Consider the following 15,064-nt stretch of genomic DNA (forward strand, 5'->3'; position numbering starts at 1 on the left):
GTGCAGCTGGAGCAGTCATGTCGTGGGTTCAAACCCACCTGCTCCTCTGCTGGCAAGAGACCCCACTTGGAAATCCCTATTTTCACTGCCGCACACACTCCCACCCCTCACACTGTGGGCAGGGCAAATAGCAAGGGACAGATCCTGCACACATATTGCCATGGGGCCTCTCCTCCTCTGGCAAGGGCTGTCCCAGATCCTGTTCCACGTTCTAGCAAGCCCACAGATCCTGGTCTTCTCCTGCTCTAGGTGTTTGCAAAAATCTTATTTGGCCACTTCCTGCCAAAGATCCAGCATGGACAGTACACAGTCAGTTCAAAGATTTTATTTAACTGTCATAAAAGGAGAAGCAGACGATGATTCCAAACCTGTTAACCTGGGTCTAGGACTTACAGACAATATGCACCAAATCAAATTAACAAAAAATTCTCTAGGGGCAGGGCAGGGGGAGTTAGAGGCAAAGACGTAGCTACGAGAAAGCCACATGTACTTGGTCCCAGTTCTAACCTCAACGTGGTAGATCCAAATCGGAGGGCTGCAGAGGTGGCGCATGCCTGCCCAGCCCCCCAGGTCTTGCAGGGGGCCCCTGGGGCTTCTTTGCCCCAAGAGCCACAGCTGTGCAGCCAAGAGTGGAGGCCAGCATGCTGCGGATCTGCGGCAGGCACGGGGGGCCGAGTGTCAAGGCAATAACTACTGACAGGCCAGGCACAGATTTTAAAGGCAGAACAGATACATAAGGCATTAACCGCTTCGGAAAACACTTGTCCATCGCAAGCTCTGTTGATCGCATCAGGAGCAGCTGCACAGACAGACTCGTCCATCCTCAGTCCAACACAGCCAGGAGGGCAGGTGCTGTCCTGGAATTTCAGTGCTTTGCAGCTACCTGGGCTGCAATGAGAAGTGCGAGGTGATGGCAACATTGGTGACCCCTGCACCGCCCTGCCCTTCAGCCCCCTCTGTGCCACAAGGGCACCCAGAGAGCTCGCGGCTCTGCGCAGGCAAGGCTGGGGTCCAGCCAGGCCGGTGCTTGGGGTGCCAGGAAGGGTGGCCAGGCGTCACCCAGGATGTCACACCCTCTCCCCTCTGGAGATGTCCCATCTCAGGTGAGGAACGAACCAGCAGCGAAGTGGGAAGTTGTGAATCTTTCCTAATAACCCATGAGGGGCGTGACCAAGCTGAGCCCATGCCAACAGAGGGGGAGGGCAGGTGGCGTTTAAAAAGTGTAACAGGGGCAGGGTTCCCTCCCTAGAGGATACATGTTACACATTTAAGGCATCATGGTTACAGGGAACATCCACAAATGAAGCTGCCCAGGACACTGATGGGGCGGAAAGGGCAGGCAGACACCACTTGAGCCAATATACTGATTTGACAGCTGCCTGGCACCAAAATTCTTCAGCTACTTGGAAGCAGTAGCTACCCTGAGCTGTGCGCAGGAAAGCCAAGCACGGGATCCTAACAGGAGTTCCTCCCCTTTGGCACCTCCTGGATAAAGGAAGGTGGGAAGCAAGAAAGGGCCTGGCGAGGGAGTGGGCACTCCCCTCAGTGCTGGGGCAGCACAGCCCCAGGACGGGCAGCTGGAGACCAGATGCAGACAGCACGGTTTGGTCAATGCACTCAGCAATTCTCCAGGGAGGGGGCACATAAAAAACTGAGCTCTCTGGTCAAATGATAATGGGGGTGACAGGTAAGAGGGTTCCAATGTCAGCACTTTGGTACAGGGGGGGTATTCTACGGTAGCCACTGTCTGATTCACGCTCTCTGGGGTTTGGCCTCGGGAAGGGCTAGTCCTTCCAATCCTTCTTGATAGTCAGGTTCCACTCCCAGGACAGGTGGTCAGTCTTATCATCATCTGTGAACTTGGATTTGATGTTGTAGCTGCCCCGGGCCAGCATGCCCTTTGGGGCCTCTTCCATGGGGGTCAGAAACTCGTACTCCTCTGCTCGGGGGCCATAGCTCCCAACCATGTATTCGGTCTTGTCAACTAAAACGACAAAAAAGAGGTGTATGGAGGCTGTTCAGGAGCCTCCCCTGCATCTGGGACAAGGCTAAAGCAAAGGAAGGGTCTGTTACTGTTACAACAATCCGAAGAACAGCTGTAACTGGATCTCACCCAGTTCAGAGCTCCCTTCCCTCGAGGAATGGGCCCTTCCTGTGGGCAGTGACCCCACAGCGCTGGCAATGCTGTCAGCTGTGACCTGCTTCCTGCCACGCTCAGGGGGAAAACGTGCTCAGGAGGGACCAGGATCACACACTGTGCAGCCAGGACCACGGGCTGCCCCACCACTGCAGGCCCGGAGGCCTTCACAGAGCTCCATGGGCCCAGTGGCAATGAGGACTGTCCCCTCCCATGAGGAGCTGCTGGGCAGCCCCTGTCACAGCAGCAAAATGAGCAGGAAGTCCTCACTCACACAAAGCAGCACCAAGTCACAGAGAAGCACTTACTTTTCACACCTTTCCGGAACGTGTGCTGGATGTACTTCAACCCTGACACAATCTCCCTGTTTACCTGCAGAGAGAGGAGCAGGGACTGAGCAGGACATCTCCATTCACACTGCCCACCCCACCTGCAGGAAGAGCCCATTCCTTCAGCATAACCCCACTTTCAGGACACAGGCACTCCCCAAGCTGGGACCGCAGCAGTCTGATGTTCTGTTAATTCCATTTCCAGATCGGAATCCTTACCCTAAAGGAGATTTTTATCCGATATTCCACACCCTCCTTCAGCACAAATGCTTGCTTCTTGTAGCTTTCCAGATCACCTACAGAGACAGGAAAGGGTTGCTCAGAGCTCTTCCTTGCTGTGCTCTGGGATGAATTTCCATGGCATGAGGCAGCTGGGGCAGGAGCTGCAGGAGCAGGGAATGGCCCTAGCTGCAGGGCCCTCTATGCTGCTGCAGCCAGGCAAGAAATGCCCTCTGACAGGACACTGCAGCACAACTATGCAATTAATTCCAAAGAGTTTCTTTGCAGATGTTTGCCCCAAGGCTGTCACCATTTCAAAGCTGCCATGAATGTCACCATGCATGCTGGAAGAATCTGCCTGCCCCATCTGGCCCCTCACCCAGGTGCCAGGGAACTGCTGCTGGGCTCCAGGTACAGAACCCAGGGCCCAAGCACCGTGCACTGCCTCCAGCACTTCTGACACAGGAAGGCTCATGCACCTTGCCAGCAGCACCCCTGCCAGCTCTGTGCAGGAGCAGAGCTGGAATTCCCTCCCACCTCACCTGTCAGGTCCAGTTCCAGGGGGCCCGGAGCAGTAGTGCAGACCAAGGTCAGCTTGGTCACCACAACATTTGGAGCGTTGGGATCTAGAGACAAGAGAAAAAGCTGTTAAACACCCATCCCTGACACTGGCCAACACAGCTCCTTTTCCCTCCAGGGAACTTCTTGAAAGTGCACGAAACCCAGCAAAACCAGCCTCTGACTCTGTAAGGGTCAGGGCTTCCACTGCACCAGGCCCAGCCCACAGTCCTCCACAAAGGCAGAGTGCCACCCCCACCCCTCCGTCCCTGAGCCCTACACTGCAGGCAGCGATGGGCATGGGGCAGCGCAGACACAGCTCTGTGCTCTGGCCTGTGCTCCTGCACAAACACAGAGCTGGGAGAACAGCTCCCAGGTGGGAGCAGAGGCAAGGCCAGAGAGGACCAACACATCCCAGGGCTCACCTGCACTCACGGTGACGGCGCCCAGCAGTGCCTCCTTGTACTTGCGCAGGCTCTCATCGTCCTTGTCCAGCTCCTGGATCTCCTGGATGCTCTTCTGGGCAGGTGGCTTATAGTTAACAGAGTGTTCATCCTCCTCGTTCTCAGCTGCAATCTGGGCCAGCTGCTCTGCTGTTGGCTCCTGCTCCGCCATCCTCACACACGTGATCCACACTGAAGCAGAGAGGAGAAGTGTGAGTGCCCCAACCAACCACACCAGCAGCAGAGTTCCCCAGAACTGCTCTGCTGTTACTCCACAGGCTCCCACTTCACTGGGGCCCTTTATGCTGTCCCCTGGGAGACACAACCCTGCCAAGGGCCCCCAGCCACCCTCCAGAGACCAGGTCTCATCTTCATTTCACAGAGGCCCAGGCAAGAGTGAAGAAAAATTCAATCTCAGTGCTTTGCTTGTAAGGTAAATACCCCAAAGCCATAGGGAAGACATTCTCCTCCACAAGATCAACTAGGTGAAGCTTTCAATTGGAATAAACCAGACCTCAGAATAAACCCAGTTCTGCTCTCCACAACAGGATTCCAGCCAAGAATAGGCCTCTGTCTCACCACTGGCATGAATGCTGGGAGCTTCTGCTGGGATCTGGTGCTCACATTTTGTAACTCAGTCAGGTCAGTGCTCTGTGACAGGTGCCTTGGCAGAGTGGGACGAGACACCTGGCTCAGCCCTTTGCAAGGATCTGTGGCACACACAGCTGGGGACACAGGCAATGAAGGAAACAAGATGTGGAGCCTGGCTCGGCTGCCGAGGACTCTGCCCAGGAAATGCCCAGCTGCACCAAGGGCAAAGGTGATGCCAACATTCCATTAAAATCCTCAGTAAAAGCCGATGACATATTCAGGAATTCTTGGTGTTCCACAGGGCACATTGTCTGAAGGGTTATCCTATGGCAAGTATCAACTTGGACTCTCTAAAGACTCAGAACACTCTGGCACAGCTTTAGAATGGCACTGTGGGATGATGGGACACCACGCAGGCTCTGGCCCTGTGTGGCACAAGCATCTGAGCCAGGAGCTTTTCCTGCTGTACCTATACATCTGCAGCTCCCATGGCTGCTGGCACCACCCCTGCACAGCACAGCAAACAGCTGGCCCTTCCACATGGCATCCTCCAACATGCTCACACTGAATGATGTGGAAATTCGTCTTCACAAGGACATTTAGTCTTACATCACAGATGGACAACTGATGAGATTTCATGCTAGTGTCTCCCTATCAATCCCAGTCCCTTGCTTCTCCCAAACAGCTGCTGGGCTTGAGGACTCCCAGAAGCGGTGAGCAAACGCTCACTCACACACCCTGCATCCTGCCTGATCCCCTCCTCATGTCCTTCGGCTTGCCTCTGGGCTAGATTATACCTCCTATGGACCGAGTTAGTTCTAACCCTCACACCTTGCTCTGAGAATATCTGTGGCTTCCAGGAGTGGAAGTGACAGAATTTCAGCTTTACAGAACCAAAGTCCCAAGTCCTAGACTTGTGGTGACTCCCAAATTCTGTGATTGAGCCTTCTGTGAGAGCACAGTAATCACACACCTGGCAGAGGATCCACTAGCATCCACACATGTATCTCCAACAGTGGTGGGTACACTTCTGTGCATGAGCATCCACGGGGCCCCTCCACCTTCCAATTTTCAGACCAAGCAGAGACAAAATCTCTCACAGATAGCCAGATCAGTGACGGCAGGAGCCACGAGGCAGCCTCTGCTCCAGCACCTGAAGCTCTTGGAGCCAGTGCTCTGTGAACAACAGCACCAGCCCCAGCACAGCTCCCATGGCTGGAAGACAGCTGCACTGACTGGGAACAGCCTTGGTGTTCACAGCCCCGACTGCCAGCAGCTGCTCACCTCCAAGATCCAGAATCCTCTCCTGGGCAGTTTGGAAATGCACTAGTTTAGTGTCAGTGTAGAGCTGCCACTCCTCGACAGCTGACCGCCCCCCCCCCCCCCCACAGTGACAGTTTTCTCCCAGGCATCATTAACCCCATCTCCACCAGACCAATGAGGAACCCCTCACACAAACTGGTATTCAGCAACAACCATGCCATACAGGACACAGAAAAAAGCCCAAAGCAACCAAAATCCCAAATGCCCAGCTCTTTGGTCACGTTCCTGTGCTCCAGCCTGACTTCTGTGATCCAGGCTAAAGAATCATGTGTACTGCCACATAGATTAATCGGACCCACCCCAACCCTCTCAGGATGTCTAAGGTGAGAGGAGCTCACCAGAACTGAAAACACCCCTGGGGATCAGCACCAGCATGATTCCAGTCAGCACTGCAGGCCAGGCTGGGCTTGGCGCTGGGGAAACAGCCCTCACCTTTCCCATCAGCTTACCCACAGGTCCTGAAGATCCCACTGCTCTGTGGGACAGCACAGCCCCCTGGGAAATGCCACGGTTGCAGGAAGGGACCCCAGCCTGTGCCGGAAGCAGAGTACAGGAGGGCTCCTGGATCTTCAGAAACAGACCCTGGCTTCCTGCAGATCCTCAGGATCAGCCTGTAGAAGGCAGCAGGAGGCTGAATCCCCACTTGGGAATTCACAGTCTGCCTTCACTGCTCCCTCAAGGCAGCAGTTTCTTCCGGATTCTCAGCATGTTTTGTGCAGGACAGAGCAGCTGCAGTAGCAAACGCAAGAGCCCCACCTCCTGCCAGGCAGAAACACTAGCGGGAATATCCCTGCTCGTGTCCAGGCGGACAGTGGGAGCCGTTGACTCCATACCCCAGAATCCCGATCCCACGGCACCAGCAAACCCAGCATTAGTCAGAGTATCTTCAGATGGGCTAATCAGCTTCCGACATCCATCAGGCCTCAGCTCAGCCGTGCACACGCAGCAGCGCCAGTTCCAGCAGTCCCCACCCTTCCTTCTTTCCGCGCGCAGGAAAGCCCGCACAGCCATCCAGAGAACTCGGCTGGAATGTGACCCAGCAATAGGCGTTTCTGCAGGGCCCTGTCCCAGTCTGCTCTGCCAGGACGGGGAGCCAGAACAGCCCGACCCAGCCTGGCTGCTCCACATGGACAGCTCAGATGGTTCCCAGGGCAGCACAGGGGAGTGGGGGGACACCAGTAGCACAGACGGGACAGGAGCCTAGCTGACACTTCCTGAGGCCAGGCACTACCAGGGCAAATCCAGGTACCACTGCTGCACCAATTGCTTTGTAAGAGCATCTGAGGGAATTCTCATCACACCTGATCCCCTCTGCTGTCTCACAGCCCCAGGTGGGAAGGACTCGGGGAACAGGAGGACACATTTGCTGCTCAGTGGGCAGTTTGAGGACGGAGGATTTGTTTTTTCTTTTTGCTCTGACATATCCCTGACCTGTCATTCACCTACATGGGTGAGCTGTGCAGAGCCAGACCGAGGACTCACAAACAAGTCCAGAAGCATAAGGGCTACTGGCAGCGCTGCACCAGGGATGCAAACCAGCACCGTGGGTACCTGGAGCCCAGACTGTGACCCATCTGTGTGTGTCAGCAGCCGAACCCAGAGCAGTTAAACTGTCCCCACTCTGCAGTCGTGGAAGATCTTCCACACTGGAAGAATGCTCGGACAACAGGAGCAACAGAGTGGACCCGGAACCCTCACGGGAACAAGCGCGGTCGAGGGCTTTTCTCACCACAAACAAACGACGGTCACGGCTCTCAGACCGGCTGCCGGGAAAGGGCCGCCGCTCCCGGTGGGGGCATGGTGGCGAGGAGCGCAGGAATCGCGGCTCCTGTGCAAACCCTCCGACGGGGCTCGAAGCGCACCCGGCCAGCGGCGTTCGGGGTGGAAGGGCCCTCCCTCGACACGGAGCAGCCCAACTCTGGTACAGCGCCTCCCGGTTCCTCATTTCGTGCCGACCGACCGTATGCGCCAGAGGCACCGCCGACCCCCGGACGTGTCGGGCCCAGCGATCCCGTCCATCGTCCCTCAGACCGAGCACCGGGTAAAGCCCGCTGGGAACTGCCCCGGCCCCTCAGGGGAACGCGGGCCGCCCGGGCCGCACGCGCTCCGCCCTCGCCCCACGCGCTCCGCTCCGGGACGGCCCCGCCGGGGGCGGCGGCTCCCTCGGCCTTCGGAAGGTCGCGCAAGGGCACCCGGAGCCCCGCGGCGCCTCTCGGCCCCGACCGGCCCTTCCTGCGGCCCGGAGCCAGCGCGACGCGCCCGGCCCAGCCCTTCCCGCCGTACCTTACGCCCCACCCGCCCGGTCCCTCCGCTCCCGCGGGGTCCCGCCGTACCGGTCTCGCTCACTCCACGCTGCGCTGCCAACGCCGCGGATCCGCCCAGGCCCCGCGCGCCCCCGCACTTCCGGGACACGCCCGGCACTTCCCGTTACTCACCGCCGCGCCGCCGCCGCGCTTCCGGCCGCGCAGCGCGCGCTGATTGGCCCGGGGGCGCGCGCGCGCGGGCGGGGCGGACCGGACCGGATGGGCGGGACCGAGGCGGAGCGGGGCAGGACCGGCAGGGCGGGGCAGAGAGGGATCGGGACCAGGAAAGCGGTCCGGGACCAAGAACGAGATCAGCGGGGCAGAACGGGACCGGGACCGGCGGGGCGGGACAGGTACACGGCAGAGCATCACGGTATGTGCGGGAGCGGATGGGGCGCGGGGCCCAGCGCGGCAAGGCATCAGCCACAGCTCTAGACATGGTTCTATTTTATTATGGCAAAGGTGAAAAAGCCACCTTGGCCCAACAGGCAACCAGAAAAATTTATCCCAAAAATAACTCGGTACAAAACAGGTCTGCTGAGAATTAAAAAAAACCTTTACAGGAGTTAAAACCTATCCCAGAACGTAAAAGTAAAACAAATCCCATCCTCGGTAGTAGTAGCCACAGCCGCAGCCCCTGCCGGGAGTGTGGAGCAAGATTGGAGTCCTTCCCTGCGCCCACTGCTGCCGCTTTAGCTGGTGTCCATCTGGAAGAGAGGGGAGGAACTGTCACCATGTGCTTTGCAGCAGCCCTGGCACCCTGTAGCACCCCCTGCACCCAAGCCCACCCACTTCTTTGCAGGCAGCCTGGCCCTGATGAACCCTCAAGCGCTGCAGGACAGGCATAGGCGGGTCCAAGCCATAGCACACCGTGCTGAGCAGGACAGCACACCGCCCCCCTGCACTGCTCCAAGGCTTCTTCTAGAATCCTGTTCATCCCACTTCTTCCATGCTCTTGCCCTGACTTATCCCGGTCCTGAACCACCAACTTCGCTGTTGCGGTGTCCTTGTGGCCTCAGCTCTGTTGGGATCCTGACCCGGCTGTGCCACAGGCTGAGCAAGTTCCAGGTACAGCTGCAACCTGCCCATGGCTCCCCAGGCTGGGGCTCATTTCTGCCACCAACATTGCACCCTCCCCCCAGCAGCACACCACACACAGTTTTTCCACATGAGATTTTCCTTTCTGTTTTCTCATTCCTGCAACCTATCAGCTCTGTGGGTTTTGTTCTGCAGCTGCTGGTCATAGTGGCTGTTCCAGCTATAGAGCCTGGCAAGAGCAGAGGCTATTCCTCAGCCACCAATAACAGGTGACAAAGTGCTCTGGAAAGCGAAGCTGAGGCCTAAGCCAAGGCACAGCTCAGCTTCAGAGAGAGACTGCTTCAGTCCAAGGACCTGGAAAATGTTTTCCCTTTTCTGCCAGCTCCAGACTGCCAGTGCTTTCTAGGATGAGATGCTGTGGGGAGCCCATGACAGTGCCCAAGCAGCACTTACCCTGGCATTGTAAGCATCCAGCTGTGCATCTAGTTCTTCTGCAGAGAGCTGCTGTTTGGAAGTTCTTCCAGCTCCTCTGCCTCTCCCTCTGTTCCCGCCACGAGTCCCTCGCCTGTTGCCTCCACCTCCAAATCCCCCCGAGACCCCGCGGTTTCTGGTCATGCCACCTCTGTTTACACTGTGAGTTTTAAAAGCAACTGTTTTAGTGCCGTCAGCGAACCCAAACAGGACCCACGTTCCCCATCAGGGAGGGGTCCTGCACCTTCCCGCCCCACTGCTCGGGGCAGGGGCTCCCCCACCTCTGTGCTGGTCTCCGCTGCGTGTCGATCTGTGACGTCACCAGCTGGATGTTCATGGGGCGCCCTGAAGGGAGGGAGAGCAGCCGTGAGTCTGCGCAGGACACGCAAGGTGGGAGGGAGCGACACGGATGTGCGGGAGAAACGGGCACGCAGGCAGGGACACGGATGCGCAGGTTGCTCCACTCCAGCGCTGGAAACAGGCCATGGAGATGGGCCACACAGACTCACCATCCAAGGGGACCCCGTTGTACTGCTTCATTGCCTTCAGCGCATCAGCCTTCCTCTCAAAATGCACATCTGCCGTTCCTAGACTGCGACCAGATCTGTCATAGTGCACAGCTGCCTTCTTCAAGGTCCCAAACTCCGCAAATAGCTCCTGAGAATGAGAGGGAAAGGAGCATGCCCATCCATCAATGCTGCAAACACACAGACACACTGGGCCAGCACCAGTGCTTTTCCAACCACCACAGACAATCTGGAAAAAGAGCCAATGGCAGAGGGGAGCACAGCCCATCAGGAAGATTTCAGGGAGTTGTCATAAGTGGCAAAGCCAAGCAAGACTCTGCATTCACATCCTGCAGAAGGCACATTTACAGCCAGTGAAGCAGATTCAAGGAATGCTGAAACCTGTTTCTTTTCCAGTGGAACTGGGGGACTTTGTTGAAGATGAGTCAAAGTGACAACTATTGAAAATACTCCAGACCCCAGACACCTTTCTCACAGAGAATGACCATGGGAGTGCAGGGATCCACAAGACGATGACACTTTTGCTGCACTGAACTTGTGCGCATTAGGAACATACCCCAAAAATGGAGACCAACAAAGTCCTCTGCTGAGGTCTGTCCTTTGCTGCCACAAAGATTGGAAATAAACAGGCAGCAACAGAGCCACCAATTTTGTTTCTCAGGTGCTACATTTGGGAAGCTAATGAGGTTACTGCACAGCCTGTGTCAAGCTGCTCCTGAGTCACAGCAGGGCTCCCAGCAGGGCTGGTGGAAGAGAGCTGCAAAGGCCACCTGGCAGATGCTTTCTGGATGGAATGTGGCAAGCAAGGCTGTGTCAGCTCTGCTCAGAGTCTGAGGTCAGCTGCTCCTGCCTCAGACGACACAAAGAGCAACGCTGTGCAGCTCCTTCGTGACCAGAGCTCCTCTGGCCTCTCGCACCACATAAAGAGGCATTAGCACAGGAACAAAACCAATCCCACATCTGAGGCAACACTAAGTTATGGGGCTGGGGGCCAAAGCCATTGAGTCAGCCCTGCTGTTAAACAAATGCAGTGGGAGCTTGTGCAGCAGCAGGAAGGTGAGTCCTGGCTGCACACAAAGCGCAGGGGCCGAGTTTTACACACTGTGGCCTCACTGCAACAAACAGGAACTTATTTAAACCCAATCTGAACTTACACAAGGAAAAGAGGTGGTGTGCAGCACACTACCCAGTGAGTAGGTGACCTGACAGAGCTCCTTTCCAATTCCCCAGGCACAGCCAGATTGGTGCGTGGAGAGAGGCTGGAATGAATGAACCAATGAGGAAAGTCTGACAGCAGTGGTTTGGTTTTCCCTGGTGAGGACACAAGGGCCAGGGGCCAGGGTGATGGCAGCACTCTGTGGCGTAGGAGTGCCTGCCAGGGACACACGTGGCACTCAATTCCTGCACAGCTCAGAGCCCACTCATGACCCTGTGACACCCCTCGGGCAGGTGGGAGCCACCCTCAGCCTCCAACCCTGAGGCAGATGCACCAAGCACCCAACTGCAGGCACTGTGGGCTCTGACCAGCCCAAACGGGCATGGCCACAACAGGTGGAGGACAGTACACCAAGGCAGCAGCACAGGGGAGCTGTTCCCCTGACAAATAACTGCCTGGTTACACTGATGGGTGCATCCGTGGGAACCCCTCAACACCCAACAGAATGTGATTTGACAAAGCACCAGAGCCCATGGCACCGTTAGGCTACAGCTGCATAGAGTAGGAGCTCACAGAGTTCACAGTAAATTCTCCAATCACAGCTTGATCCAGCACAGTCCCAGCATCGTTCCCCGTTCCCGTGCACCGCGGCAGTCACTTACAAAGCACCTATAAACCGGGTCTTCCAGCCCCCTCCAGACCACCACGATCGCGGCAAAGCAGGCACACGTAGTACAAACCCCATCACTGGGGATTCACCCGGGAATCCTCGACCCCGGGCGCAAGCGGAGCAGGGCCGGCAGAGTTCCCGCGGGCACCCGACCTGAGCGCAGTGAATGAGGTCCCCGCTCCCCCGCGACGCCTCCCCGAGCCTCACCTGGATGTCCGCATCCGAAACGCCGAAGTCCAGGTTGGACACGAGCAGCTTTCCACCGGTCTCCACGCCGGCCCCCGCCCCAAAACCGCTGTCGAACAGGTCGTGCTGCCACTTCTCGGGGAGTTGCTTCGGCTGCAATGAGACCGGGACCTCGCTGACCGGCGCCAGGGCCTCGCAGCCCGAGGCCGCGCCGGGAGTGGACAAAGGGCCGCCCGCGTCCGCGTCCCTGCCCCGCGCGGACCCTCCGCCCCAGCCCGCCGCGCCGCCGCGGCCCAAGCCCCGCCTGCCCGGTCCGTACCCGGCTGTAGGGCGCGGGCCGGTTCCTGCCGCCGCCCCGGGCCATCACCGGCCGGTTCCGCACGGGGCCGCCGCCCGCGCGCCCGCCGCCCACGCCGCCCCGGCCGGGCCCGCCCCCTCGTGCGGTGCCGCCGCGGCCCCGGCCGCCCCGGCCACCCCGGCTGGCCCCACGCTGGCTCCGGTTCAGCTTAATGATGTCGTCCAGGGACATGTCCATCTTGTCGGCCATGATGGCGGCACCGCTCCCACCCGCACTTCCGGCCGCGCTGCGCCCGCGCCGGAAGCGGAACGGGCGGGGCGGGGGCGCGGCGCGGCGGGGGCGCGCAGCCCTGTGGGGCGGGCAGCGCTTCCGGCGGGACCGCGCCGGGACCGGGACCGGAACATGCGGGTGCGCGTGCGGAGCTGGCACGGGGTCGCGTCCTGGCTGTGGGTGGCGAACGACGAGAACTGCGGGATCTGCCGGATGGCCTTCAACGGCTGCTGCCCCGACTGTGAGTGCGGGACCGGCACCGGCACCGGTTACTGCGCACCGGGCGGGGCTGACGGTGTGTCCGTGCCACAGGTAAGGTTCCCGGCGACGACTGCCCGTTGGTGTGGGGGCAGTGCTCGCACTGCTTCCACATGCACTGCATCCTCAAGTGGCTGAACTCGCAGCAGGTGCAGCAGCACTGTCCCATGTGCCGCCAGGAGTGGAAGTTCCGGGAGTGAGGGCGGCACCGGGCACGGGGACGGGCCACTCCCGGCCCGCTCAATAAATGTGTGGGCGCCAGTCGCGTGTCCGTGTCTGTGTCCGGTGTCCCGCGCTCGGGGTCGGTGCACGGAGTGGGGGGCGGGAAGTGCCTCCGCCGGGCGCCCCGCGGGCTCCGCCGCCCCGGAAGGCCGGGCCGGGCCGGGCCGCTGCGGCGAGGGCGAGCGAGGCGGGGCCCCCGCCCGGCTGTAAAGGCGGTGGCGGCAGCCCCGGGCGCGCTGCTCGTCCTGTGCCGCCCCGGCGAGCCCTTGTACCTGTAGACGACCCGGCCCCACCACTCCTCGGTGGCCAGAGCCTCGGGGCTACTCTCTGGCCTGCGTCGCTCGCCGCCCAGCAGCCACTCTGACACTGACGAACCCGATCTCGCTGTACTGCTGCCCAGCTCGGCCCACCCCCCTTCGGGGCTCCGCACCGCGGTGAGTACCGGGGCCACCCCAGGGGCTTGGGCTACTCCCTGCGGGACGCTGGGCACGGTTCGTGCTCCCACCACAGGTACTGGGGTCCCTTCACCCCCGCGGTGCTCTGCAGCTAGCAGCAGGAGCAGGATGCCCACCCTGGCAGGTGTTGGGCAAGCTGGGGGCTCCCCATGTCTGCTAGCCAGCCCAGTGCTGCCACAGACCCCAGTCCCTGTGACGGTGTCTCCCACAGGTGCTGTGCGTGATGGATATGGCCACTGAGCTGCCAGGAACTCGTGACGCTCTCTGGCGTAAGGCGGGCATGACTATGTCCTCGTACCTCATGGAGTGAGCCAGTGCTGGTGGCTCTGTGGTGACAATAAACATGCTTGGGATGGCTCTGTCTTGTCTGTCCTCGGGTAGGGGAGGGGGGGAGCCCACCCAGATCTGGGTAGCTCTAGGCTGCTGAGCCCTCCACTCCCTCCTGTGGTGCTGAGGCTGCTCAGATACCCAGCAGAACAAAATCCCTCAGGCTCAGGGACAGCCCAACGCCTGTGGGGGCTGCAGGGCACAGTGCAGGGAGAGCAGGGGCCAAGGGGCTGTGCTGGACAGCAAGTGACTGCAGGCATGGGGTCTGTGTCCCTGTCTCCCCACAAACAGAAAGGCCCTGCTCCCCCTTGTGCTGCAGGAGACCTGGCACAGCCTCTGCCCAGCCCTGGGGCAGCTCTGGCAGCAGGATACAGACTTGGTGATGAGAGTGGAATGGCAGCAGCCCCCCCCCCAACACCAGCTGTTCCCTAGGAGGGACACCCCTGGAGAGGTACCTAGGGTGGCTACCTCCTCCACAGAGGTGAGTCCAGGAGCACAGCACCCAGTCTGGCTGCAGTCCCCATCCCGGTGGGGGTGCCCAGGGCCCTGCCTGGCCCCCGTGGCTACCAAGCTCATTAGGAAAGAAGCCAAGGAATTCCCCTGTCCCAGCAGCGGCCCTGGCTGCAGCTTTGACATACCATGGACCTGACCTGCTGTGCCATCCTTGGCATGGCACAGCCCAGCCCAGGTAGAGACTGCTGCTGCCTGTGCCTGCCCAGGAACCCCAGTGGGCACTGGGGCCACCAGCTGCTGCAGGGGACACAGCCAGGGTCCCCACCATGGAGGAGGTCAGCACAGTGCCATAAGACCCTGCTGCAGCTTGACTCCACCCCCAGTCCTGGTGCTGAGCTCCTGCCTGGAGCCACCATATGGACCCTGGGGGTGACCTCCAGTCCTGCTTGGGGCAGGGGCTTTGGGGGGTCTGGGCCAAATCTGTTGCTCCCCTCAGCAGGGTTCATGGATGCTGTTACAGGTGCCTGCTACAAATGCTCAAGGGAATGCCAGGCACTCTGCAATCTGCATCCAAGGGGGGGATGCTGTGTGATGGGTACAGGAACCACTCCTGATCTTCTGTGCCTGGAGGGGGAAAAAAACCGCACCAAAAAAAACAAAGAAAGAGCACACAACCGACAAACCACAGAAACCAAAGTCACAAAATTCAGGCCATTTCCTCTTGTTGTCCCCCCATTTTAACTCTACACTCAGTTGTGCCCAGGGATTCACAGGTTGTCAGTAAACAGCTCACCAGAAGGGCCCAGAGGCACTGGGAGAAAGGAACATTA

General features: G+C 59.2%; 3 protein-coding genes across 6 annotated transcripts; 1 reads left to right on the forward strand and 2 right to left on the reverse strand.

Moving 5' to 3' along the window:
• Positions 1-309: 309 nt before the first annotated feature.
• ARHGDIA (Rho GDP dissociation inhibitor alpha) lies at positions 310-8,011 on the reverse strand. 4 transcript variants are annotated; one of them, XM_082294168.1, is made up of 7 exons: positions 7,934-7,997; positions 6,050-6,211; positions 3,669-3,878; positions 3,228-3,311; positions 2,686-2,762; positions 2,446-2,509; positions 310-1,984 (listed from the first exon to the last, which is right to left on the reverse strand). In XM_082294168.1, exons 3-7 carry the CDS (start codon positions 3,856-3,858, stop codon positions 1,785-1,787), a joined length of 615 nt encoding a protein of 204 aa, XP_082150294.1. In that variant the 5' UTR covers positions 3,859-3,878; positions 6,050-6,211; positions 7,934-7,997; the 3' UTR covers positions 310-1,784. The 4 variants fall into 4 exon arrangements, with proteins under 4 accessions (XP_082150294.1, XP_082150293.1, XP_082150295.1 ...); XM_082294167.1 differs by lacking the exon at positions 6,050-6,211 and having other exon boundaries at positions 7,934-8,011; XM_082294169.1 differs by lacking the exon at positions 6,050-6,211 and having other exon boundaries at positions 7,884-7,999.
• Positions 8,012-8,333: 322 nt separating this feature from the next.
• On the reverse strand, positions 8,334-12,629 carry ALYREF (Aly/REF export factor). Its single transcript, XM_082294352.1, has 6 exons — positions 12,271-12,629; positions 11,973-12,104; positions 9,922-10,069; positions 9,694-9,757; positions 9,395-9,572; positions 8,334-8,610 (listed from the first exon to the last, which is right to left on the reverse strand). Exons 1-6 carry the CDS (start codon positions 12,496-12,498, stop codon positions 8,596-8,598), a joined length of 765 nt encoding a protein of 254 aa, XP_082150478.1. The 5' UTR covers positions 12,499-12,629; the 3' UTR covers positions 8,334-8,595.
• ANAPC11 (anaphase promoting complex subunit 11) lies at positions 12,561-13,038 on the forward strand. The gene is made up of 2 exons (XM_082294353.1): positions 12,561-12,760; positions 12,832-13,038. The coding sequence occupies exons 1-2, from the start codon at positions 12,652-12,654 to the stop codon at positions 12,975-12,977; spliced, it is 255 nt and encodes an 84-aa protein (XP_082150479.1). The 5' UTR covers positions 12,561-12,651; the 3' UTR covers positions 12,978-13,038.
• The last annotated feature ends 2,026 nt before the right edge of the window (positions 13,039-15,064 follow it).

This window comes from Coloeus monedula, assembly GCF_965178545.1.
Source record: "Coloeus monedula genome assembly, chromosome: 19".
Lineage (NCBI taxonomy): Eukaryota > Metazoa > Chordata > Aves > Passeriformes > Corvidae > Coloeus > Coloeus monedula.

Coding starts and splice junctions, on each gene's coding strand:
- ALYREF (XM_082294352.1), bottom strand. CDS start 12,498: ATGGCCGACAAGATGGACATGTCCCTGGACGACATCATTAAGCTGAAC. Junction 12,105..12,270: donor GGCCCGCGCCCTACAGCCGG/GTACGGACCGGG, acceptor GTCTCATTGCAG/CCGAAGCAACTCCCCGAGAA. Junction 9,758..9,921: donor CAACGGGGTCCCCTTGGATG/GTGAGTCTGTGT, acceptor CCCTCCCTTCAG/GGCGCCCCATGAACATCCAG.
- ANAPC11 (XM_082294353.1), top strand. CDS start 12,652: ATGCGGGTGCGCGTGCGGAGCTGGCACGGGGTCGCGTCCTGGCTGTGG. Junction 12,761..12,831: donor CAACGGCTGCTGCCCCGACT/GTGAGTGCGGGA, acceptor TCCGTGCCACAG/GTAAGGTTCCCGGCGACGAC.
- ARHGDIA (XM_082294167.1), bottom strand. CDS start 3,858: ATGGCGGAGCAGGAGCCAACAGCAGAGCAGCTGGCCCAGATTGCAGCT. Junction 2,763..3,227: donor CCTGGAACTGGACCTGACAG/GTGAGGTGGGAG, acceptor CTGTCTCTGTAG/GTGATCTGGAAAGCTACAAG. Junction 2,510..2,685: donor GGATAAAAATCTCCTTTAGG/GTAAGGATTCCG, acceptor CTCTCTCTGCAG/GTAAACAGGGAGATTGTGTC.